The 25,542-nt window shown below is 42.6% G+C and overlaps 2 protein-coding genes across 8 annotated transcripts; one reads left to right on the forward strand and one right to left on the reverse strand.

Moving 5' to 3' along the window:
• pcm1 (pericentriolar material 1) lies at positions 1–19,715 on the forward strand. Of its 7 annotated transcripts, none has more exons than XM_047577173.1 (40): positions 1–162; positions 1,372–1,486; positions 1,766–2,014; positions 3,456–3,782; positions 4,644–4,814; positions 5,591–5,710; positions 5,924–6,110; positions 6,304–6,413; positions 6,581–6,851; positions 6,942–7,089; positions 7,403–7,621; positions 7,743–7,930; positions 8,103–8,332; positions 8,790–8,932; positions 9,021–9,150; positions 9,610–9,780; positions 9,912–10,084; positions 10,187–10,384; positions 10,482–10,740; positions 10,874–11,019; positions 11,107–11,315; positions 11,708–11,888; positions 11,986–12,290; positions 12,529–12,690; positions 12,950–13,006; positions 13,237–13,409; positions 14,104–14,235; positions 14,957–15,086; positions 15,447–15,614; positions 15,745–15,842; positions 16,036–16,170; positions 16,267–16,488; positions 16,577–16,636; positions 16,728–16,881; positions 17,055–17,203; positions 17,303–17,366; positions 17,486–17,685; positions 17,963–18,055; positions 18,227–18,350; positions 18,551–19,715. In XM_047577173.1, exons 2-40 carry the CDS (start codon positions 1,391–1,393, stop codon positions 18,574–18,576), a joined length of 6,378 nt encoding a protein of 2,125 aa, XP_047433129.1. In that variant the 5' UTR covers positions 1–162; positions 1,372–1,390; the 3' UTR covers positions 18,577–19,715. The 7 variants fall into 7 exon arrangements, with proteins under 7 accessions (XP_047433129.1, XP_047433144.1, XP_047433153.1 ...); XM_047577188.1 differs by having other exon boundaries at positions 17,492–17,685; XM_047577197.1 differs by having other exon boundaries at positions 7,764–7,930.
• Positions 19,225–24,554, reverse strand: asah1b (N-acylsphingosine amidohydrolase (acid ceramidase) 1b). The gene is made up of 14 exons (XM_047577227.1): positions 24,386–24,554; positions 24,240–24,286; positions 23,191–23,281; positions 23,020–23,106; positions 22,848–22,926; positions 22,668–22,742; positions 22,550–22,595; positions 22,320–22,464; positions 22,145–22,199; positions 21,980–22,061; positions 21,045–21,176; positions 20,585–20,708; positions 20,375–20,431; positions 19,225–20,296 (listed from the first exon to the last, which is right to left on the reverse strand). Exons 1-14 carry the CDS (start codon positions 24,452–24,454, stop codon positions 20,207–20,209), a joined length of 1,179 nt encoding a protein of 392 aa, XP_047433183.1. The 5' UTR covers positions 24,455–24,554; the 3' UTR covers positions 19,225–20,206.
• Positions 24,555–25,542: the final 988 nt, after the last annotated feature.

A 25,542-nucleotide genomic window follows, 5' to 3' on the forward strand; every position in this document is an offset into this window, starting at 1 on the left:
ACCAAAGAAGAAGAAGAAGTACGTTTGGGGAGCGATAAGACATTGTCAGTGATTGTTATTTATCAAATGGCTTTTATAAGACCCAGGCAGACTATTTAAAACCTCCGCTGAAGTACACGAGGTGCCAGGCATCGACACTAACTCCGTTTCAGGCTCTGAATGGTAACACCACGTTTCCTATCTTAAATCGCAAGCTAGCTATCCTAGCAACCAATTTTATCAACCTGACTTGAAGACAGTATTTAATTTGCTACCTTTACTGGTAGCCGTGTTAATGTTAATTGGTCTCGGTGGTATATATATACATGGTCTCAGCAAGGCGATAAACCAATTTCTCAGATTAAAGATTAGCTTGGCTAACGTTGCACAAGGTGACTATTTGCTTCAACTTTTACCCGAGCATCTAAAGTTAGCTCGTTTGTTTGCAGCTGGAAGCGAGCTATTAGCCAGCCACTGAGTATTAGCCAGCCACACTAGCAAGCTTGACAAATTCGGCGAGTGTTGGCACAATGTTTTGCTTCGTGAAGCGTCAATGCTAAATGGTGCAGATTGGTGGGGTTATCGAGTGTTGCCATGGTGATTGCGGGACGGAACTGGGTCACCAGTGTTTTGTACTAGTGGAGTTCACTTACATACGAGCTATGCGCCGTGAGGGGTTTAACTGGACTAACTACAAGAGGTAAAGTGGTTGTTGTCGGCGGCACTTTCTCTGCGTTGAGGTAACATAATAGCCCGGCTCCCTGCGGAGAGCTGGCGCTAAGTGGCTTCGCGGTGGAGGGAATATCTGGTGCCTTTCCCCGGGAACCCGAGCGGGCCACAACGGCTGCTACCGTAAACACAGGGCTCACAAAAAAAAGAAAAGAAAAGAAGAAAGAGAGCACAGTTATACGACGCAGACAACTCTGCTGGTGTTTACAAATGGGTTGACATTGAACAAGTAATGCTAGTCGAAGTTAACGCCTGTTGGTAAAATGCTGCGTTAGCGTTACCCGTTAACGGTATAACGTCTGTAACAGTTGTAATGGTCTCCGTTATTATCTTTACCGGTTAACAGCATCACTCAACGCATGGTGGCTACTACGATGTTGTTAATAGCTAACGTTAACCTCTGTTAGCCAAGTAGCCTAATTCACAGAGGCTAAGTTTGCTTTTGTGTTCCATCAGAAATAGTTAGATGTAACTTAATTGAAGTTTTAGTTGATTCGGTGTGAGCTGTACTTTATTGTTTACTGTGAATGCCATCAAGCTTCAAGGAGTCCTTAACTACCAACATTGCTTGCTACTTTGCTCATAATATTTTATGTGTATAACCTGCCTTTTGTTCAGTGACGTCTTTGTGTTGACCAGTATGCATTTTGTTGTAACTTCCAGCAAGCTGTAAGTGGGTGACATGGCAACTGGAGGCACTCCTTTTGATGACAGTGCAGAGGACCTGCACAACTGGCCTGTTACCAATGGCAGTCTGGAAGACCGACTCAACAACATGGTAAGAAACTGCACAAATCCTCTAGAAACAATATCTCAAACATTCACTTTCGCCTTCACCAAAATCAAGAGGGAAAACAACATGTAACATTAATCGTACAATTACTTCATAATTAATACAGTAAGTGCACATTCCTTTGTAATACAGCGCTCATTGTCTTTTTGCTATCAGTTGTTATGAGGGCAGGTATGGTAGCTGTATATATGCCTCCAAAAATAAACATGTGTAATAATTAAGAAAGCAAATGTCTTTATTTTGTTTGTGTTTTTTTTCAACCAGGATTGGGGTGTACAGCAGAAGAAAGCCAATCGATCTTCAGAGAAGAACAAGAAAAAGCTGTCAGCTGCAGTGGTGGAGAGCCGCCTGACTAATGATATTTCACCGGAGTCTACCCCTGGGGCCGGTCGCAGGAGAGCACGCACTCCTCATTCCTTCCCACACATCAAATACACCACCCAAATGTCTGTCCCGGACCAGGCTGAGCTCGACAAACTCCGTCAGAGGATCAATTTTACAGACCTGGATGAGGTAAAATGCTGCTGTATTTGTTTTTTTTTTGTTTGTTTGTTTGTTCGTTTGTTTTTGCTCAAAGTCAGCATGTTGTTAATTCGTGTACTAGAAATAATAAAATAGGTTACTTGGCATAATGGCTTACTGATAGCGACATACCAGCTCACTCCCAACTCAGGTGATGTTTTTTTTTATCTGGCTCCATTTGTGCAGTGATGCCTGACTAATTTCTTATCAGTATAGTCCTGTGGCATGACATTGGGATTTTATTGCGTGACCAGTTGGTTAGTTCTCCAACCAATCAGGGCCATTTTGGAGTAAACAAATTCAACTCCGCAACTCTTAGATGACATGTTTGACTAAGTGGTCATTACTCTTCTGTCCATCATTGCATAGAGCTTTCCCAAACAATATGGCAATTTGGCCAATTTTTCTTTAGGAGCATAATCGGTCTCCAGTGGAGATGATTCCTCACCAACTTTCCACTGCAGTAAAATTGTAAATAGAAATGCGGCCCATGGAGTTTTTGCCACTTCTAGCACTGTGGAGCAATGTTTTAATAATTGGGTCCTCTGCTGTTATAATGTATTTTACAAACATGAAGTTGGATGCCACAGGAGTCCAGAAATGTGCCATAGTCATGTGTGGCGTAAGCAGTGTTGTAGCCAATGCCAGTTTAGAAATGTAATGTTACCAAGGTAATAAGTACCAAGGTTATATTTTGAAACAATATCATTGTATAATTTCCACCAGAGAGACAGAAGACAGAATAGTTTTTTTCTTCATCTTTTAAATTACATATTTGTGTATTTGTGCTCAATTATTCTCTCCAGTTTTATTATGGTACATCGCTTCAAAAACCATTTGTTCCTTAGACTACAGTTATCACGCTGTCCAATAAGACCGAAAAGTTTTAGAACTTGTTCTGTGATTAAATGCCACTGCACTGCTGTGGTGAAGCGAATGTAGAATATATTTCATTGTTTGATATGGAGTTGTTTTGCTGACCTTGTTCTGGGGCATCGCTGAGTGTGGTAGAATAGAAGAGCAGCGCACAAAAATGCAGAGACAAATGTGAAAACTCTGAAAGGAGGAAACAAAACAACACAATGTGAAGGTGCGGTGGCTCTAACTTTTTGGAGAAAACCAGATTCGGAGAGATGTTTTTCTTTATCAGTGCACTTGGGGTAATAAAAGTAACAACTACATGACTGTATCACAGTATCCTGTATCCATATAGACATATTTTTTCTGTATGCAGTGTTTTGTTTTGTTTTCCTTAGGAAACCTTGCGTAAAATATGCATAAAAATTCTTTTTCTATACACAAATCTATGGAATCTAAAGGAGAGGTTTGGTACAGACAAAATGGAGGCTAACAAAAACCTTAAATCTTTACAAAAGAGCTTGCACAGAACCTTGAGTTTTCATTTGTTCGTATTGTATCTTTTTTTACTCAGAGGAGCATCGGCAGCGACTCCCAGGGGCGTGTCACAGCTGCCAACAACCAGCGCCAGCTCGCTGGAGAGAACAAGAAACCATACAACTTCCTACCTCTTCATGTAAACACTAACAAAAGCAGGGAGCTGCTCCCCCCCTCCTCCTCTGCCCCTGCCACCCCAGCTATCACCAAGGAAACTAAGAAGCAGAGCCCAGGACTCAGGGACGCTTTAACCCCTGTGGTTCCTATCAAGGACTCTCCAAGGCTAAGTCGTGGTGGCACGGAGAGAGGGGCCGTTGTGCACAGAGAATACGGGAGACAAGAGCCCAGAATAGACAGCAGCCAGGTAAGGTTGTTGTTACGAAGTCAGCTCTTGTTTAAGTTCCACCCAATATCTTGGGAATCTAGAGGACTAAGTGGGTGCTATTTAGAGGGGGGGTGGGGTGAGATTTATGTGCGAAATAAGTGTGTGTGTGTGTGTGTGTGTGTGTGTGTGTGTGTGTGTGTGTGTGTGTGAGAGATACTCAAACTAACTTGAATTGATTTTAATTGATCCTCTGTGGATAATTAATACATGTTGCAAACTTATCGTCATCGCTACCAAATATTTTCTACGGAGTGACTAGAAAGACGAGATACACTGAGAATAACCAGGGGCCAGGAGATATGTAGCACCACCAGCAAAAACCCAGTGTAGTCCAGCTAGTTACAGGTTGTGGTTCCAAATGTGATTGACCCAAAACCTATATAAACCTTGGTATCATGATTAAGTAGGACTAAGACCCGCTGATAAATTTCAATATGTACCGGTATTATTTTTGGCAATTATCTTAACTGTTCTGAACGACACTCATTTCACATTTAATTCAAATGTCAAAATCTTCAAGTCCCCCTTTCAAATGTACATGTGGAATTGTCTGTGTATCACAGCCCTCCAGACTACTCTCAGAAACCAGAACGAGGATGAAAGTGAGGGAGAGCTAGTGCAGCTGAAACTAAGCTGTATTTAGGGCAATTTATAAATATGCCACCCTCGGTGCCCAGTGAGTTTTGCGCCCAACCCCCTTTCTGCCCTTGTTAAGCCCAGTCTGAGCTATCGCTACAGATGCTCGCTCACCTTTCCTTACGTCTTTCTCTGTCTGCTCTTCATTTCCCTTCTGAAACCCACACCCATACATCACCCTCCTCTTTTTTTCCACGGCCTCAGGTGGTGAGCAAACTGGTGCAGATCCGGGAGTACATCAGTAAGGCCAGCTCCATGCGGGATGACCTGGTGGAAAAGAACGATGTGCCGGCCAACGTGGAGCGTCTTTCTCACCTCATTGATCACCTCAAGGAGCAGGAGAAGTCCTATTTACGGTTCTTGCAGAAAATGTTGGTAAGTCGGGTCATGCTTTGTCTAGTTTCACTTATGTCTTTCCCAGAATGTACCTTTGAGCTTTTCTCTTTCTCTGTACACACAGCTATATGATTTTAAGCAAATGTGTTGAGTCATATATGAAGGATGTCTTCTGGCTAATTCATAACGGAAATTGAACCTGCTTCTGCTGTTATCTTGTCAAACTGCCACACATAAATTCGTAATGTCTGTCTTTCGCTGTGACCTGAAACACTTCTACAGTTGGGTCATGTTTCATTTTATGTTAAAGCGTGAAAACAAGACATGCCACTTGTCTTTGTTTTGGGATTTCTTTCTTTAATGCAATTTAAACATTTTGCCAAATACACACGTTATATAAATAGGGATTCATGTTCTCAGTTGCTACAGTCCATTTCCATCTATTGAATTTCCAAGGCTGAGTATGAAATCAGTGTATATTCAAGAGGGCAAAGAACTAGAGAGGTGTTACACTTTGCCAGGTGATTGACTTTAGCCAACATATGTAGATGTGCTATATGGCTTATGACTTTTTGATATGTTTCCAAGCAACCAATGTAACTGAACTGATCCTTCAGTTGCTGACATTAGAAACTGGTTCCTGAATTTCCACACCGAACACCATTATTTGTATCTATATTCCCACAAAACTTCTGCACTGACGCACAAGGACAATTTCATCTATGTCTGGTATTTAGCAACACATTGTTTTTGATGTAGACTTCAGTCTTCATCTGTCTTTTAGTCACTGGCTGTTTTCTCTACTCTTCCCTTAGGCTCAGGAGAACGAGGATGATGATGTGGGGACACTGGATTCAGCAGTTGGCTCAGGTTCACTGGTGGAGAGTACCTCTCTGAACATTGAAGTCCGGTCTTCAGATGCTTCAAATGCAACAGTGTGTAATGTTTTTTGCCATTTTCCATCCATGCTAATTCTCATTTGCATTACTTTTGTCACTGACAACGTAGACTATAAAATATAAATATAAATCAAAACCTCCATGTAATTCAGCAACCACTTCTAGCATTCCGTCTGAGTTGGGGAGCAGTGTTGATTTTGCTTGACTCTTTGGTAAAAACACAATGGTATGCGGATCTGAATTTTGCAGGGTCATAGGCCAGAAGCTGTGCATGCTGACCAGAAGAAAGAACTGGAGAATCTGCGCAAGCAGCACGAGCTGCTGAAGAAGATGCTGGAGCAGCAGGAGCAGCTCAGGGCCCTGCAGGGCAGACAGGAAGCATTAATGGCCATGCAGCAAAGTGCAGAACAGGCACTTGCTGTTATTGAAGACACCGGTGAGATACACACTTGTGTGGTGACATCATCTGACATTATGTGCAGATTATTTGTGTATGATTCTTAATTTATGGAAACATTTTAGTGACTATTTCAATAGTTTTAACTGCAAGTTACAGTGTCCTAGGCAAAATGATTTAAACAAAACATTTCTTGTGTTTTCATTCTTCTAACAATTGTTGTTGTCACTAGTTGTCACAGAAACCACCGGTAGTGTTTCTGGTCTGAGCATCACGTCAGAACTGAATGATGAGTTGAATGATTTGATCCAGCGGTTCCACAACCAGCTACATGACTCTCAGGTACAGTAGAAACTGCAACTGTGCTGCCATATTCTCCATGATTAGTAGCGTTACATAGACACTGTCTACTTACTGGTGCTGCACTTTAACAATTATTCATGATAGGCAACCTCACTCTGCTTGTCACGTGACAAGACATAACAACTCATATCAAATCTTTCCTTTAGACTAAAGCGGTGCCAGATAACCGTCGTCAAGCAGAGAGTCTTTCCCTGTCCAGAGAGGTGTGCTGGTCTCGGGCTCCCCAGGCTGCCCCACCTCAGCACAGGCCTCTCCTCCACTCTGCCTCTGGCCCACACACCGGTCTAGACACTGGGGCAACAGCAGCCAGTGCCAAACTCACCAAGCTCCAAGAACTCCAAGACAAAAAGCAAACCATGGACAAGATCCTCCAGGAACTGCATTCACTCAGAGACCAGACACTCAATAATAATTCATGTGAGACTGTTTCCAGCCTTTTTGCAAATTATCGTGTGTCTTTTACCCTCATGAAATTTGGATGACCCACTTCCCTCATTGTTGTTTCAGGTCGTGGCTTGTCCGCACGGTTCAGTCGGAGTATGGGAGGATCTTCAGATTGTCCATCTGCTTTCTGCTCTAATGGGGCTGTGGCTTCCACTTCTTTTCATCCTCCGCTCACACAACAGGAGAGCTCCCACTCTGCAGACAAGCTGAGGTACACACACACGCGCAGTTTGTAGCAGTTGCACAGGCAGGTCAAATATCAACAGCACTTTGAAAAGAGTGGGGGTGGTGTAGTATAACCGTGCGACAACAAAACCTAGTATATATCTCCTGCTGATAACTCTCAGTCTTTGTCACGGTATCTGAAACGAGATACTCATCCTCCGTGATGTTTTTCTGTAGGCGTCTGTACTTGGACCTTTTGTAGAGGAACAAATTGTAAAGAAGTTGTTGTGGCGTGTCAAGTAACCTTTTAAATTATTAAACCTGCTATGCATTCACACTTCCCTCACATGTTGCTACAGGAAGCTAAAGGAGGTCCACAAGCGTTTGAATGAGCTCCGGGAGCTGGTCCAGTACTACGAGCAGACCTCCGATATGATGGTGGATGCGGTCAATGAGAATGTGAAAGAGGACGATGATGAGGAGGAGGAGGAGGAGGAAGACGAGACCGAAGACGGCTCTATGTTTGAGACCATATTTGACTCGGAGCAGGAGAACCGCCAGCCCGTCACTAACATCAGGTTGTTAAATGAATGGATAAATTATACTAAAACACTTCTAGACAGAAGATAAATTATTTGTTTTTCTTTGATAAGCATGTGTTAAGTGTGTAACTCTACTGACGGCATTTAACCTTAACAGTTATGGAACCTATTTCTTTAGAAACCCACAGCGTAGTGGCAACTGGGCCGACTTGAATAGCCTGACCAACGGGCGCAGTGTCAGGAGTAGTGTCACTAACAACCGGGAGGGCAGACTCAACACGGAGTGTGAGATCAATAACCGGTCAACAGCCAACCTCCGCAGTCTCAACACCCCCTCAACCATAGGTATGTTTATGCTCACACTGATACAGCTGACACTGTAGACAAAATTTAAAAAAGTTTGTTTGTATTTATGAAAAATTGCGATGTGATTTCAGGACCATGCAGTTGCACATTTATGTTAATGCAAATTCTTAAAGAGGCAAAACATTTTAAATGAAACTTCATTCTCGTTCAGAGTGCCAGTACAATAGGGACATCCCCTATAATCAGGTGAAGGATGACGATGAGGATGAAGATGGTCTTGATAATGATGAAGGGGCACAGGCTGCGGCTCCAGACAGTGAGGCATCAGAGTCCAGTCGGAGGAGCAGCCTTGGCAACGATGCGAGCTTTGCTCAGAAGGTTCATCGCCAGACAGCAAAGCAAAAACTCCGGCAGCTGCAGGAACTGGTGGCAATGGTTCAGGTGTGGTCGTTGATTGAATATTAGTTTTGACTCTATAGTGTGGGTGTAGCTATTAATTCTTAGTTGAAAGAGTAAAAGGAAAACATTCTGACTAATTTCTGACAAAATAAATTCTAACCATTCAACCAACCATTAAAACAAACATTTCAATTCCATCTGGGAACTAATTTTGCCATAGTGTTTAAATAAGTGGAATTGTACTAATGTTCTACAGTGTGAGCAGAGACGTTGTCAGTTCTAGGTGTAAAGAATGTGTGATACAAATGGCACATGGTCGGACCACTTTGTTGTTGTCCTGGTTGGAACTTTATTGTAGTAAGAAAACAAATTTGAACAAATTATAAGCTTACAACCGCCAGGAAAATATGCAGCACTTGTTGTTTAACAAGTTCAAGTAGATTTTGTCTCGCACTCTGACACACTGAGTCAAAATCTGTCTCTGTCTGTCTGTATCCAGAGTGATGACACAGATGGAACAACGGCTAATGAAGATGAAACTTTGCACCAGCAGCCAAATAATACCAGAACCCCTGTGCCTGGGACACTGGGGGCAGGATCTAAATCCAGTCCCAGAGACCTTACCCTTTCAAGTAAAGCCAGGTAACAGTTTCAACCCCTGTTTCAGAATTCATACAGGTGTTCAGGGTTTCGTTTACATTACATCCATGCTGCTCTATTTTTCTGTCAGGGAGAAGCTGTATGAAGAGAAGCTGCGTCAGCAGAAGCAGGAGCTGAAGCAGCTCCATGAAGAGCGCCAGAGGCTCATTGAAATCCAAGGCAAGATCCAGGACCTGCAGTGGGCTTGTCCAGACCTTCAGGTACTTGACTCGTTCAGTCACACATATAAGTACATCCCATGTATGGCTTGGGATTTTCTGAACTGGAAATGACTCCAAATGTGTAAATGTGAGGGGATTAGTTGATTTGTAAACTAATACGTTTATTTATTTATTTTAGGAATTGATTAAAGTAATTTGTGGGGTCACCTATTTTACTGTTTAAGCTGACCAGTCCTTCCATTGTTTGGTGTAGTGAAGCTAAAGCTCTAATCTTTCACCAAAAAGAATCCCAAAAAATGTGGTTTCCTTAGGAATTGAGATCAAGTACAATTGAAGGAAGCTCTAAAATGTAACTAGACTCAATCCCACCCATGTGGACACAGCACATCAAATCGTCTTTGCGACCCTGTAAAAATCCCATCCCATTAAATTCAGTACATAAGCAAGTAAAGTGTTACAACAGATATAAAAACAAGCGTCCTCTGATTCCTTTTGCAGTCATCTGTGTCCAGCACGGTGAGTCAGCAGGGTTTGCTGAGGAAGGTTCCAGTTGCAGTTTCCACTCCTGTGAGCGTCCAGGCTTCTTCATCCTGTGGACCCAAAACCAACTCAGCTGTGCTCAAACCCACTGCTCCAGAAGCAGCTACTTCTTCAGTCACTGACAACGAGGTGAAAATCTCCACCTGACACATCCAAACACGCTTCACTTCGTTTTAACCACCTCTAGTTACGCTTCTAATGAACACACTTTGAGAACAGGCCCTGTCCTTTGACCAATTCTCTCTCTGTGCTGCCAACAGCTTTGGTCAGAAATGCGACGCCATCAAATTTTGCGTGAAGAATTGCGGCAGCGCAGAAAGCACTTGGAGTCCTTGATGGCTGAGCACCAGAGGCGCAGCGGTCTTGGTGACTCTTCCTGCCAAGACCAAGAAGGGATTGCTGCAGCCTCACAGTCTGTCAGTAGGGATGAGAGGTAGGGGCATCAAGTTTACATATTTAATGAATATGAGTTTGTGCTCTGTTTTCTTTTGATGGAAGACCAATAAAACTTTTTTTTAACAATCCAACTTATTAGAACAATGGCTACCTGGGGTTCCACTCCCTGTCACCTTGAGGATGATGATGATGAAGAGGATGAATACCACTCAGAGATGGATGCAGAGGAGGAAGAGGAGCAGGAGGAATGCACAGAGAGCAGCTCTGAGGATGACATCCATGTCTACTCACCAACCAGAAACCAGTGCTCCTACAGTAACAGGAAGAATCCAGGAAGGTCAGATCAAGTTGTGGAATAAGGATTTATGAAACTTTCCAGTTATGTCTATATCCAGTCTTTCACATCCATGTCCTTATTTTATCTTTGTCTCCAGTAATCTGAAACCTCCAGCAGCTTTTTCGGGTGAGGTCAGTGGGCACCTTCATAACAAGACAAAGGCCAAGCAGCCGTCCAGAAGTTTGAACCAGTCCTCGAGCCAGCATGGAGGCGCACAGCGACAGGAGAACCTGCGCTGGGCGTCTGAGCTCTCCTTTGCCGAGGGCTCAGGCCACTGGCAGGAACAAGTCAACCAGCTGCAGAGGCAGCTGGACTTCAGTACCAGCATGTGTCAGACTCTCCTGCAAGACCAGCAGGTTAGTGCACTCAGCAAATACATGTACAGACACTGATTGACCTTCGTAATAGCTTACCTAAGCCCCTTTTATTTTATCTTCGGTAAACAAATCTATAACAAATGTTGTTTCTATCTCACTCCTTCCTCCACAGACACTATCCTACATGTTGCAAACTCTGCTCACCGGTCAGTACAGCGTGTTACCAAACAACTTGTCGTCACCACAGGTCCACCTGGTCATGCACCAGCTCAACCAGTGCTACACACAGCTAGCTTGGCAGCAAAACAATGTGCAAAGGTGAAAACATCATAAATAAATGCATTGGTTTATTTCTTTCAGCTTGTACATGTTTAAAAATGTTCTGTGTCCTGTCACGTTTCTTAGACTAAAGCAGGTCCTTAACGACCTCCTCCGCCAGCAGCAGGCGCAGCAGCCTCGTTCCTCTACAGCAGCAGGTTGGCAAACACAGAAGCAGGGCTCGTCCCAAGAATCCAGCTCTGGCCCGTCAGCCTCTCCTAGCGTCTTCCTCCCCTTCTCCTCCACTTTACATCCTCCAGCCAACAACATGTCTGCTGTTTCCCCATTCCCTCCCAGTATGACATACTTTTTTTTTTTTTTTAAGCTCTTGTGCTTATTTCTCTTATAAACTAAGCGTAGAATTTTATATAGTGGAAGCACTAGACAAGTGTTTGTGGAGCTCATAAGAACAGGCTTAGACCAGATTTTTGGTTATCTGTGAAATATAAAGTGTTACGTCCTGTACTGATGATGCCTTTTTGCAACAAAAGAAATACAGGAATGGTATAAAACAAACACATTTCCTTTATGTCCCTTTAGTACTGTATAAAGTAGTGCATTTGAATTCTAAATTGACTCAGTTGTGCAGCAGTGAAATGTCAAAAAGTCCTTACATCATGACCTATTTTTTTGGACCATTAACTTGCTAATCTAATTAAGTCTTCTTCTTGTTTCTGTCCCCCTGAAGGCTTAAACCTATATCCACTATTCCCTGCTTCCATGGGTGAGTTTCCTCAAGGTGCAGTAGGTCAGACTACTCCTGAACCTCACAAGCAGCAAATGGACCCCAACACTTCAATTAAAACTGAGTACATGAGTTTCCCTCCTCCAGTGCAACGCTCTCCTCTTAACACCACTACAGAAAGAGGGTATGTCCATCATTTTTGCCTAAAAATGTATTTATTTTATTTATTTCTTGACTATTATCATTAATTTTTTATTTATTTTCCACATGACTCCCTTTAGAGCGTCTGGCTGGCACAACAGCACCTACACAAACAATACCGTCTGGCATCACCCATCTAAGAATGAGCCCCAAGAGTCTCCTTCTTCCTCCCCCTCATTTGCAAACCGCCACGTGCGGCCTCAAGACTTCGACAAGGCATCACAGGAAAGCTTCAGCAGCTTGCCTGATCCTGCTGATCCCACCACCATCACGAAGGCTTACAAGGCCGGGCGCAAGGCCTCGGCACAAGCCAACCTGGCCTCCAGGAGCAAGACTCCCAAGAGCCGACGCAAGAGGAGCAAAGGGCACGGCAAGAGCAGTGAAGGTATTAAAGCAGAGTCGATGCTTTATTAAAACATAATTTAAACAAATTTATGCAGATACAGTGAATAGCAAAGGTGTTCAGGCGTTTGCCGCATTTTCTGTATTTCAAGATGAGATCATTCTTTAATTCATCCCAGTAAATTAAATAAAGAGGGAATACTGGCCATGTTACAGGAGCATATAAATAATGAGAGAAATATTGCTAGGGTTTATGTTTTTGTCACTCATGTCTCCCTCAGGCCACGACAGCGACAGTGCCAGCAGCACTGCCGACTTTGCCCAGGAGAGGGCAGCCTCGTCTCATCACAAGGATCAGAACCAGAGTCTACTGGACAAGCTGACTCAAGAAAAACTGGACAGCAAGACCAAGCCCGGAAACAAACGAAATGACCTCTCCTCTGGTACTACCTGTTGCCAAATTTACGCACCCACACTTTCCCCCTTTTTTGTTTGTCCTTTGTTTCTCTATGTTTCTATACATTTATTATCCATGTTAGATGTTTTTATTTACTGTCAGTATTATTTTACAGCAGAATGTTTCTTTTCTGTAAATATAACATCTTGTCCTTTTCATAATTTACCTGCATTTGTCCTGGCCATGGGTTTAATTTGAATTTTGGGTTAATTTACTTTGTCACTTTTAATTTATCTTACTCACAGCCTATGCTTGGAGAACACCCTTCCTCTCTAACAGAATTGCATGCACAGAAGCACCAGGTAATTTCATCCTACAGGTCTGAGCATCATTTGGTTTTTATTTTATGTCACCTAACCATCCCATGCATGGACTTTGTTTTGACTTAATCTGAACCAAACCCACTAAATTCGAGTCTTTGGTTTTGAAAACAAAGACTCAAATTTGGACACGGTCAAATAAATTATATTATTATTATTATCGTTCACAGCTGGAAATCAGAATCTAATGTTGTAAAATCTTTAAATTGTAGATGCAAGCAGTGACTTCTCACTCTTCGAAGTGCTGAGGGAGACCATTTACTCTGAGGTGGCTACTTTGATATCGCAGAATGAGTCACGACCCCACTTTCTCATCGAGCTATTCCACGAACTGCAGCTGCTCAACACAGATTATTTGCGCCAGAGGGCACTATATTCCTTACAGGTGAGTACAGGGCGCTCTGTTTACTCATATTTGGTGTAGATGTTTAACTGCAGTTTGAATCAGATTTGAATATCCTTTTATTCTGGGCTTGGATGATTGCTTTAATACTTCCCCTGTCCCTAAATAGAATATGGGACCTGTTTTGTTTTGGAAGAACTCGCAGAAAAGTTTCACTTATTAAAAATAAGATTTAGATCTAACAGACTTTCCAGACAGTAGATCTGCCTTTATCATATTAAACCTTCATATTTGAGAAGTCACAGTGTCGGGGGAGACTAGACTCGCAGGAGACAATGAGAAACAGATAAAGAGGAGGACAAGAGTTCTTTTGAACCGGAGTCATGTGGCTGGTGGAGGCTACGGGGTATGAGGAAAAAAACTCCTTTTTTCTCCTTCCATTTTTGTCAAGTCATTTTATGTTGTTCTATATATTGTAATGATTTTATACAAAGCCACCGAGGTGTTATTCAGCTTTAGACGTGATGTACAATTCATGGGAATAAAACCTGTTTGAAGTTGAGAGCTGTAATGTTTTTGTGGACCAAATGATGTGACTCAAATGTGTGATCAACGTTAAAAACAGAAACACAGCTACAATAATTTAATGAGTTACACGTGGAATATATATATATATTATTTTTTTTTCAATATTTCAGCTCAATGTTAAAACACCTTCTCCTTGTGTTTGGTACAGGACATAGTTGCCCGGCACCTTGCAGATAAGAATGCAACCGAGGACCAGTTGCCCCCCCTCGGTCCTGTGGTGTGGGCTGCAGGCTCCCAGTCTGAGCTCACACCCAGTGAGAGCCTGACCACCAGTGATGCAGTAAGACACACATTATTGCTTCCCAGTATGAGTTTCTCACACCTTCTTGTATTTGCTTTTTTCCTCCTTTTTCTTTCTTGCTCTATGTATCACTTCTGTCTCTCTCTTAAAGGATTTGTCTGTTCCTCGCCTTTATCTGAATCCTCATCGTTATCCTTCCCCCTTTGCCTTTTTTTTCCTGCACGCTTCCTTTTCTGCATTTCAATACATCTATCATTAATTTCACTCAGCCTGGCCTCCTTTCTTCCCCCCTTGTCTTGTCTCTTTTTATCCTTTCATGTCTTTCTTTATTGTCTCATTTTAATTTCCATTGTCTTTGAATCCGACTTGACAGCAAGACTTCAGAAGCCTGTCTATAAAAATGACCCTGATCTCTCTCCGTGTCTCTTTTGCCAGATCAGACATGTGTTCTTTGTTCTAGTCCAAAGTCCCCAGAGTTGTGCTAATTGGGAGCCAAGGCTTTTGTCTGTCTAAATAATGCCTTTGTTCAAGAATGATGGATGAAATGTCTAATTTTCCATGTTGGGACAATGGAAAGGGAGCCACCATTGCGCAACCATTATTGGATGTGCTGTAAATTTCTCTTGTCTGTCTGGATTCTTTAGGGAGGGTTGTGTTTGTTTTAAAAAAAAACAATGTGTCTTCAGTTATGATCGGGACAGTCATGGGTGAGTGTTTGCTTTGTGTGCGTCCTTCAATACAAAATGCTCATCTATTTCAGGAGGTGGTGGAGAAGAACTTGAGGCTTTCACATCACTTAATGAAGAAAAGGGATGATGCAGAGTCTGTGGACAATGAAAGCACCATGTCAACCTCCTCCAACCTGGAACCTTTTGCCAACGATGACCTGGGTAAAGTTAAACGTGTATTAAGCACTAATGCTTCGCTTACTGCTTTGAACTACAGCGAGTTTTGGTTCCCTTTCCCACTTCTTTCAGCAGGGCTTCTCGGGGCTTGTCTTGGTAAACTGACAGGTTTACACGTCAGGATCAATACTACATACTCAAAGTAAATTACATTACAGAATGGGACTGTTTGGCAACGGAGACTCGTAGCTCTCGGATTGTCGTACTTTGTTTGATCTTGTAGTGTAAACCTGGCTTCGAATGCGTTGAAAGCCATTGCTCTCTTTTCTCTTGCTTCATCGATTTTGAACTTTTCTGATCCCATTTGTGTCTCTCCTTGCTCTCCTTTCTGTGCTGCTCTGACAGGCAACACGGTGATTCATTTAGACAAGGCTCTGGCCAGGATTAGGGAGTATGAGCGCATGAAGCTTAAAGCTGAGTTTAACCCCTGCAACGCCCGCACTGCAGGTGCAGGCGGTTCTGAAGTCTCAAATGCCGAACGTCCTTCTGCTAACCCTGCTGAACCAGTGGAAGGTACCCACGTGACCCTGCCTGTGTACATGTGCAAAGACCTGTAGCAACCAGTTGTGGGCTTTCTTTGGGCTGTTTCAAATGAATGAATTTCCATATGACACAACAGTTTTGTTTTTTCATGTGTGAGCAGGAGGTGCAGCGGGTGATGTGCACTGCCCTCAGATTGACACCCAGCAGCTGGATCGTCAGATCAAAGCCATCATGACTGAAGTCATTCCCTTCCTCAAGGTAGGATGACCTGTAGATCACTTTATGCAACTAGAGGGTTGAAAAGTAGTTTCATGTGCTTAAACCGAGCTACTTAAAAAATAATCTTAATAACTCACTTCAGATTGTAATATTAAAATGAGTTTGTCTTTACTGAGGGTTAATGTGCTGTAGCAATTGAATCACTCTCATTGCTCAACGTTTCTCTTCCTAGGAGAACATGGATGAGGTCTGCTCCCTTCAGCTGCTGACGTCCGTGCGGCGCATGGTCCTCACTCTGACCCAGCAAAACGACGAGAGCAAAGAGTTCGTGCGCTTTTTCCACAGACAGCTGGGAGGAATACTGCAGGTATGGCCACAGCCCGTCTGCAGCCTACACAGCTTTCAGCAGATCAAATAAAAGGAAAGCCTTCGTGACATTTTCTCTGTCTCGTTTTCGGTCCAGGACTCTCTGAGTAAATTCGTGGGCCGTACTCTGAAGGACTGCGGAGAGGATCTGCTGGTGGAGATCTCAGAGATCCTCTTCAATGAACTGGCTTTCTTTAAGCTCATGCAGGATTTGGACAACAGCAGCAGCAGCAGCAACAACAACAACATCGCTTTAGCGGCCAAACAGAAGAATAAGAAGAGAGCTGAGCAGCCAATTAAAGCCATGTACAGGTTAAAGGTTAGTTGTTTCGTTTCCCACTTTCCTACTATTGTAAACATATGATATTTATTTGATGGACTTTGTGTTCACTTATTCCTCTGATTAGGAAAACGTAGCCGCTGCTGGTGATAAATCAAATGCGGTAGCATACACAGATGAAGACAAGGTAGGACATTTTTATTCTAACGATGAAACTCAAAATACAATTTAATGCACCAGAAATGTATTTTTCAATAATTCCTCTCGCTCTCTTTCAGGACCAGGACGACGCTGAGCAGGAAGCAGGAGGCGCTGGTGTCCAGGAGATTTACCTGCAGACGGAGATGAAGAACAACAGGAGCAGTGAAGCCTCAGAAGTTGAAGAGGAAGATGAGGATGAAGGGGACAGACAGGCATTGCCTCTGTCAATCAGTAAGTGAAATGTGCTTTGACTTCTGACTAGAAGTCGTGTAGATTTGTCAGTATTTCTTATACATCACTGCTTCATCTTTCACGATATTTTCAAATGTACATGAAAACTTGACAGATGCAGGCTCAGGCTTTTGGACCCCAGTGCACATCACTGTTTCTCTGTTGCTCCTCAGGTCTTTCCAAAGCAGAGACTCAGGCCCTGACAAACTACGGCAGCGGAGAGGATGAGAACGAGGAGGAAGAGATCGAGGAGTTTGAAGCAGGACCCGTAGACGTCCAAACGTCCTTGCAGGCGTCCGGTGATGGACAGACGGAGCAGGAGGTCAGAATAAACCACAGATATGATTATCCCCGCAACAGCTGTAGCTTACATTATTGAACAGCCTCTTCTTCTCAGTCTGACCTGTGTGTTGCACCCCAGGGGGCATCGACCAGCGAAACCCAGGAGATAAAAACCGAAGAGAGGAGTTCAGAGATTGACGATGGTGAGACATTCCTGATGGTTTGTGTTGGAATTTCTTTTGTTTGATAGACATCTTGTACTCTCAGACCCAGTGTTTGTCTTGGCCAAATAGACAAATAGATTTTTTTTTTTTTGTTTGAGTTTTAGAAATCAACAAGTCATCCGGGACTGAACATACTGGGGCGGAGAGGCAGAGCCCAGAGGAGGAGGAGGAGGAGGAGAGCACAGGCGGAGCAGCTGCTGCCTCAGAAGGAAGCTCTGCTGTCTGCCAGGACGTCCCCAAGGAGGCAGCCACCTCCAGTAGCCCCGACACAGACTCGCCCGTCATGATCAGTGTAGATGTAAGAATGTCAGGAGACCCGTCTTTGTCTCATTCCTATGTTGTCTGAATGTGAGTCTGGTAACGAGGCGGCGTGTTTCAAACCGTACACAGAAAAAAAAAATACAGTTTGATTGACTGAGAAGATCTTTGCCAGGGTTGTTCAATTCCCGACGGAGCAACTCTAGATCAACATCCTCCACAAAACCTTTCGTGCTTCTGGGCTAATCCTTGTGTAATAATCTCATACCTTTTATCGCTGCTGTTCTCTACTAATTTTATTAACGTCATCAATTCAGGAGATGGGATCCGGTAACACGAGCCAAAAGTCTGACGAGGAAGACTTTGTCAAGGTGGATGATTTACCGCTGCAGCTCACGGTCATGTGCGAGGTGTGTACAGGCCAATAGGATAAACATATCATAATTAAATTTCTCCAGTTGATTACTTACACTTTTTTTGTAGAACAGGTTTTAATTTGCCAACGACCTAAAGGGAAGTGAAAGTGTAAAATCCTGTGAAAAGGTCTTTTTAATGATACCCTGTGTGTGCTGTTACATTAGGAGGCGCTTCAGAAGAGAATTGTGGAGGAGCAGCAGAATAACAACCTGTCTGTAGAGATCCTCAGTGGGAACACTGAACTGCTGACTGGGCTGGTGGGAAACGCACAGGCTCTGAAGGAACCAGGTATGGATTACAGCTCTTGTCAGTTAAGATTACGGTTTTGTTTCTGTGGATGCCAGTCAAGGTACAAAAGCTCAGCCACTGCCTCCTGTTACCATGTACACATCCTCCCCCCTCCCTCCCCAGGCCTCAGCAGCTATCAACAAACATCCAATAACAAATAGCTAAGATTTGTCTTTTTTTTGTTTTGTTTTATTCTGCAGAGGCGGCTGCTGTCCCGGATCTCTAAAGGATCCTACAGATGTTTTTAACACTATATTTACACCCTCGATCAGTTCTGGATGTATGGTTGTTAATTTTTAATCTGTTACTTTAAAAGAGTAAGGTCATATAATAAGAGTCGCAAATTAGCTGTGACCCTTTTTCACACACCACAGATTTAACATCTACACATGATCCACCCTTTCAGTTCACTGTATTCCTGAATGTTTAATGTGATTTAATGATAATCTGGGGGCGGGGTTATCGCTCTGCTGCTGATCACCAACAGTTAAGCCTCTGTTTGAATCTCTGTAGTAATGACACTCCTGTTCAGATCCAGCTGCATCTTCTTCTTCTTGGTTCTGGGATCAGTTTGACTTTTTCTTTTTAATGTTTTATTTGTCTCGTCCGGCCTTACTGATGTACAGCTCGTCTTTTCTGCACTTGAGTCCTAATTATAAAGAGATAAGGATATGAGTTCTGCGTACGGCTAGTTGTTCTGGCTCGAACACTTCCCTCTGAACCACGGCTCCAAGCTCAGGCTTTGCTTTTATTCTTTCAGACCCTGTGTTTCTACACAGCTTTGTTCTGTTAATGGTTAGACTCCCATGATTTTACTCTAACTGTTGACTACAGTAAGATGTTTTAACTAATAAAATGCAGGAACTTTCAAAAATGATGTTGTCATGATTTTATTATGTGGACATGCAACACACACACATACACTGATCAGCCACAACATAATGACCACTGACGGGAAGTGACTAACATCGATTAATGTTTCTCAGTGAATGAAGCTGATGCCCCTGTTGAGCAGGTGGTCTTTATGAAGTGGTCTTTAATGTGACTCAGGACAGATGCACCTGTTTGCATTCACGCTACCAAACGGGTGAGACCACATTTGACTCAAAGCACCTCTAAATGTGATCAGAGTTTGGATCTCTGAATTGCCATCTCAGTGCATCCTCAATGTGATCACACCTGTTTTTTTTTTTTTTGTTGTTGTTGCTCTGGTCGCCTGTAGTTTAAATGCCCACAATGAGTCTTAAAGGTCTGAAAAGACCCATAGAGTCATAGTCACAGAGTTACTACAATATGCTGTCAGCTCACAGTAAAAACATCAAGTTTGAGAATCCTTTTATTAATTAACCATAATTTAAAACAAAACAAAATGAAGTAGTCTGTTCTTGCTTGTCAGTACTCATGCAGTGACAGACTGTATCTGTATCTTAACCATTATCAGTACGGTTCTTAAGAGGTAAGAGTTGGATTTGAAAAATTAAAAATGGAAGAAAATGGATTAAAAATAGAAGAAAATATTGTTTTTACTTAATTATATGCACATTAGCATTCACTTCTGGTCCCTAAAACCATGTGGAGATCCACTGATGGAGTCATTCTGCAAATAATACAAATATAATTACAGGGAAAATATTTACAGGTTTAGATTTCCCTCAACATAAACAGTAGGATTTAGTATTCGCAAAAAATTACTTCTAATTGTCCCTAAAGCAACCCCCCTCCCATAGGTCAAAAATGACATTAACCGTTAGATACACTAGTGTACAAACACTTAAAGCTTTGTATTCTGTCCGAAGATCAGTAGATGACGCGGCGTCTCCATTTCGAGAACGTTGAGGAGTCTGTGTTTAGGACGATCACCAGGGCATGCACGGGTTGGGACAGTCCCGGATGTATGCTTCCAGTTTGCCCTCGGATACTTGCATCAGCGTTGTGTATGTGGTCAACTGAAAAGACGACATAGAATAAATGAAACGAAATAAAACATTTCACCGAGTCTATTTTATAAATGATAATAGACTCACCTTGTTCAACACCGGTTTGGTTGAGAGCACATCGTACAAAGTCTTCAGTGAGATGTTCTTAAAAAAAAAATACACAACACAAATGAAACACTTTGATAAAACATGGATATAACTGCAACATTTGCTCTAAAAAAAAATTGATTGGCATGACAAAGCTCTATTCAGACAATGATCTGTGCAGAGAGGAAGTGGGAGTGATGAGTAACTCACTTTCTGGGCGGTCTGGTTCATACACTTCATGGCCGGAGTCCTGCGATCGTCCAGGAACAGAGGCTCCTTCCAGTGGTCGTAGTTGGTCTCCAGGACGTACCACCGGCCCAGCTTCAGGTCAATCCTGAGGTACAACGAGGACACAACAACGTCACGCGCCTGGACCCGACTGGTTTGTGGTTTAGAGTTAAATCAGGTGATGTGAAACCAACGCTGTCATTAGTTCCTGATTAAGCAACTGTTTCACAAGATAAACGTGATGAAAGACGAGTCATGGTTACTTCAGGTCAACTTCTCTCACATTCCTTATGTTTATTACATCACATTGGATCTTTTCAGTTTCAATATCAATTCATTTTGAAGACGACTTTTCCTTTTTACCTTTCAGACACACGTCATCCTGCCAGTAGCCACAACACAGAGTTGTTTCTTTTAAATGTTCAAAAGCTGCAGAACTTACTCCAAGACGTCGATGCTGAGCTCCCTGGACCTGGTGATGATGCAGCCCTGTCCCGTTTGGTTTCCTCCGAGGATGAAGTAAGCCGGCGCGAGCAGCTTGGTCTGAGACAGACGACTTTTGGCTTCCTCATAGCTGGAGAGGGCACGTTTATATTCACGGTTAGAACAGGAACTTGACGTATTCGCTGTTTATAAACCACAAACCTGATGTACGCTGCTACTCTCAGTTCTTAAAACTTAAAGCTTAAAACATTAAATATAGGACGACTTCAATTAGAACTTGAATCACACTTCAGTTCTAATCTTCCTCATTAAATAGTTACATCAATTGCACTGTATTTTGTTACATTTCAAATGCTATTATTTAGTTTTATACTTCTACTACTATCAAAAGGTTCTACAAGAATAATCAACTTGATCAACTTTCACAGAAGCCCTGTAGAAATGTAAATGTAATATAAATTAAAAAAAAAAGGCATTTCTCAGCCAACTGGATCAAAATGCATTAAACTTTCTACCTAATAAAATTATTAGCAAAAATCTGCCGTTCCAGTCAAATGTGGGCAGGTTTTATGTGGTGACGGACGACGCTTAACACCAACGTAGTCATACACATTGATTCTTGATTCTACTACTACTGATACACTACTGTCCTGGACATACACCGCTCAGCCACAACCACTGACAGGAGAAGTTATTAACACTGGTGATAGGACCCAAACGCCCCCACTAACCACATCCTGTCACCAGACATCACAGGACACACTCAGAAGGACCATGTCCATTCTCTGATGAGTCACAACTGTTTTGGAGGCACGAGGGAGACCTACACAATATTAGGAAAGCGGTCGTAATATTGTGGCTGATCGGTGTATATCGCCACTCTGCTGTTTGCTCAGTGGTAAAAACTCCACAGTGCATCTTCAAGTGTTATACCTCATTGCATTTTCTAGGACGGAGCGAGTGAGGAAGCTCATCCACATCCCGTCTCTTTTTCCCAAGATCCACTCCAGGATTCCTGCACGGATTAACGTGGTGATGAAAAATATAAGTATCTCATATATAATGTGTGTGCAAGATGAGAAAAACAGAATAACTCACCGATGTAGCCTCCGTTGAGGCTGAAGCGTTCGTTCATGGTCAGAGTGAAGAGGTTCTGAGAGAAAACAGCAGGAAGATCTTTTTAATCTCTAAAACTAAAACAAACCTGGACCGTCCTTAACAGCGTTTTATGCAAACTGAGTCTCCAGCGGTGACGCTATTTATAATAACTCACAGGCTTGATGCCAGTCAGCATGCCAACATATCCGGCAAAGTTAGTAGACTTGAAGACGGTCTGGTTCTTTCTCTTGAAGTCCAGGTTGACCACCAGAGGCTTCAGCTTCTCGCTTACGGTCCAGGACTTGTTCTTCACGTCCCAGCTGTAAACAAGGAACGAGTGCTTTCACCGATCGGAGCCGAGGCTCAGCTCAAACATTTACAGCTCAGAGAATGTGATCTTCTTACCCCAAAAACAAGCCGAAGTCTAAATTTCTGCCATGAACAAGGTTTCCTGTAAGAAAAGCGCATTTGAGTACGTTTTTCTGCCACTGAAGTGAATCTAAGCTGAAGTTTATCAACTCACCTTTATCGTCTTCTGCAACAACCGACGTGCACACGGTGAAAACCTCGTAGAAGATGTTAAACAAGACGACTTCACCTGAATTACAAAAATGATACAATAATGGACAGAGGTGAGTAGAGGTGTTTTTTTTTCCAGTTGTATTGCGAACTGGTTAAAGTACATTTATGTATTTATATTTACCGAGAGGAATCCCAGAGGCAGTCGCGATCCCTTTAATTTCCTCATTGAAAGGGCTCGGGAGCGTGTCAGCCATTAATGGCTGCAAAGCATTTCACAACATCACAGCAATCACAAAACCTTTCTAACAGCAATTCGGAGAGAAACGTGGTGAGGGCGAGAGAAAGACACTCACCAGCGTGATGTCGACCAGCTCTATCAGGTTTCCACTGGGGACAAAGGCGTTGGCCAGGTCTCTGATGGCCTGAATCATGTTGGTCAGCTGGAAGGAGGCAGATCAAGAGATGACGAAGGGAGTTTACTGCGAGACTTTGAATTATGCTAAAGCACTTCCAACTTTTCTTACTTCTGCTTTTTTGTCGGTGATCAGAGCCGTCCATCTCTTGGCCGGCGGTAAGTCGAGGTCTATCGTGTACCAGCCGACAGCTTTCTTCAACCTGACAGGAGAGAGGAAAAGCAGCGGAAAACAGTTAGTCTCCGATTTCCTGTCTTCACTCTCATCATCTTGAGAGCACTTCGGTGGTTATACAGACAAAACAATAGAAATAGACTCATCCTCAATGAAATTAAGGGAGGTATGAAGGTATGCTGCCTTCAAGTGCTATTGGAAATGTAAAAATGGGCGTCATGCAGGGTATTCAAGCAAAAAAAAAAAAAAGTACCAAAGGAGGTCACTGTGTTTTAAGCGATATCTGTTTTTAAATTTAAATCTATATTTAATTCACACAATCTGTGCCTTCTACAGACCACTAAGCCTCTGCTGCCTCACATACGGTATTGCTTTATTTCCACAGATCTAATAAATTTAATGTTGGCAGATGATTGAAGAATGGCCGAAACTCAAGATATAAACAGGGCGGAGTTCAAAACTAAATAGATCCTTCACTTCACCTACAACTCAGCTGATTCTGGCGGCTCTGTCAACACCCACACCCCCAAGTTTGAAATGCAGGCTGATGATTGATCTTTACACTCGTGTATTTATTTATTTTTTTAATCTATTTGTCAAACATACATTCACATGTGCGATTACTTGAGGGGGTTATGTTGTATAAACATGAGAGACTTGCAGAGTGAGTGCGCACTAGTAAACTGGACCCGACAGTAGAAATGTCTTCATCATTCAGCACCATATTCACTTCTATAAGCTTCATAACGCAGCTACAGCACAAGCATCACTCCTTTAAAACAATAATGAACAGGAAGTCCAACCAAACACAACACTGACATTTTGATAACAGCATTTACGAGGAGCAAGTGAATGCAGCAGAGCTCTGTTTTTAAAACGAGGGTTACAAAACAAATCAGTGACTCAGCAAACAAACTGCAACTAGAGAGTTTTTGTAACTCTTACAAATACACTTTCTTTGACAGTTAAAGACTCGTGTTACTTACGTGGGACCTTTCGGTGGATACATTCCTGAGCGACAATCTTCCGTGTACTGAAAATATATGGAAGTTAAATAACATTTTTTTTTGGTTAGCCGGGCATGAACACAACTGAATTCTGCACAATGATGAAGCGCAAAATTGTCACTTACCGGCGGTATGAACTGTGTCGATGTGACGGCGAATAAAGCCGCTAAAACGAGGAGAACACGGTGACCCATTTTTGGAAGATTTCAGCTTCACTGCCCTCAGTCCAGCGTCCGTTTATTATTACATGAAGTTTACTGCGGAAGTTGCTACTGTTTACCTCGTGACAGCGCGCTCACCTCTACAAACGGTAGGGGAAACAGGAAGTCGTCAAAAACTATTAAACCTCCTCTGCTTTCTTAAAAAAAAGGGAATTGATCAAATATGTCTCTGGGAATAAAAATACAAGAACAACTCATTTCATTTTATTGGCCATACAAGCGACGGCCTCCGATAAATTAATTAACAAAGTGAATCAAAACACCCCTCCTTCCTAGGCCAGTGGTCGCGTCCATGCGGAAACGAAAATTAAGGACAAGACCGCTCATGTGACATGATCTGCCTTTTCTATTTACATAGTGTCTAAATATATTTGTTAACTACCACTTTTTTTCCCCTGAGTAACTTTACATTTGGTGTGATAATCAGCAAAATAACCACAAACACTTTTTATGACCACAGTTGACTGAGCCCTAGACACAGCCTTGTAAAAAAGCCAAGCACTCCAGCTGAGGAACTGTGTGTCTCATGTGTTTTGTATCTTTGTAGTCGTTTTGAGACTCTGCCTCGTGATTTGGATCTCTGAGGTCATTCAATATCTGGGTGTTCATTTTGTGTAATCTACGGTCAGTTTGTGGTTACTTTTCAGCTCATTTCCTCTGTTTTGTGTCTCGTCCTGGAATATTTTGCAGAAGAAGGCCAGGTCTCTGAACCCTTGGGCGTCTGGGGTCTGTGGCCAGCGTGCTTGTTCAATAATCCCATCCATAGGCTAGAAGATACTCTGGTGCTTTATTTCCCACATTGCAACTTATATGAGTAAATTTCCCTGTGTTGGTCACATTTATCTTCATACAGTTGTGCCCCATGTTGAACCATACAGTGGCTGTCAACTCCCCAATGTAAATAAATCACAGTTCCTGACCTTTCATTAAAAGTTGATCAATTTGTAATCAATGACTTTATGTAGTAGTGTGATGGCCTATGATATATACATGCAAATACAGCATGTTAGAGTCGTTCCGAAAACATAGGACATGCTGAAATTCAGAAAAGTCACCATGAA

Source organism: Mugil cephalus, chromosome 2 (assembly GCF_022458985.1).
Source record: "Mugil cephalus isolate CIBA_MC_2020 chromosome 2, CIBA_Mcephalus_1.1, whole genome shotgun sequence".
Lineage (NCBI taxonomy): Eukaryota > Metazoa > Chordata > Actinopteri > Mugiliformes > Mugilidae > Mugil > Mugil cephalus.

What these genes read in the sequence shown, in the direction of transcription:
- pcm1 (XM_047577173.1), top strand. Translation starts at nt 1,391, where the DNA reads ATGGCAACTGGAGGCACTCCTTTTGATGACAGTGCAGAGGACCTGCAC. An exon ending in CAGCAAAACAATGTGCAAAG is followed by an intron (nt 11,020 to 11,106) that starts GTGAAAACATCA and finishes CACGTTTCTTAG; the next exon opens with ACTAAAGCAGGTCCTTAACG. An exon ending in TGTTTCCCCATTCCCTCCCA is followed by an intron (nt 11,316 to 11,707) that starts GTATGACATACT and finishes GTCCCCCTGAAG; the next exon opens with GCTTAAACCTATATCCACTA.
- asah1b (XM_047577227.1), bottom strand. Translation starts at nt 24,454, where the DNA reads ATGGGTCACCGTGTTCTCCTCGTTTTAGCGGCTTTATTCGCCGTCACA. An exon ending in TATCCACCGAAAGGTCCCAC is followed by an intron (nt 23,282 to 24,239) that starts GTAAGTAACACG and finishes CTCTCCTGTCAG; the next exon opens with GTTGAAGAAAGCTGTCGGCT. An exon ending in GACTTCGGCTTGTTTTTGGG is followed by an intron (nt 22,465 to 22,549) that starts GTAAGAAGATCA and finishes CCTTGTTTACAG; the next exon opens with CTGGGACGTGAAGAACAAGT.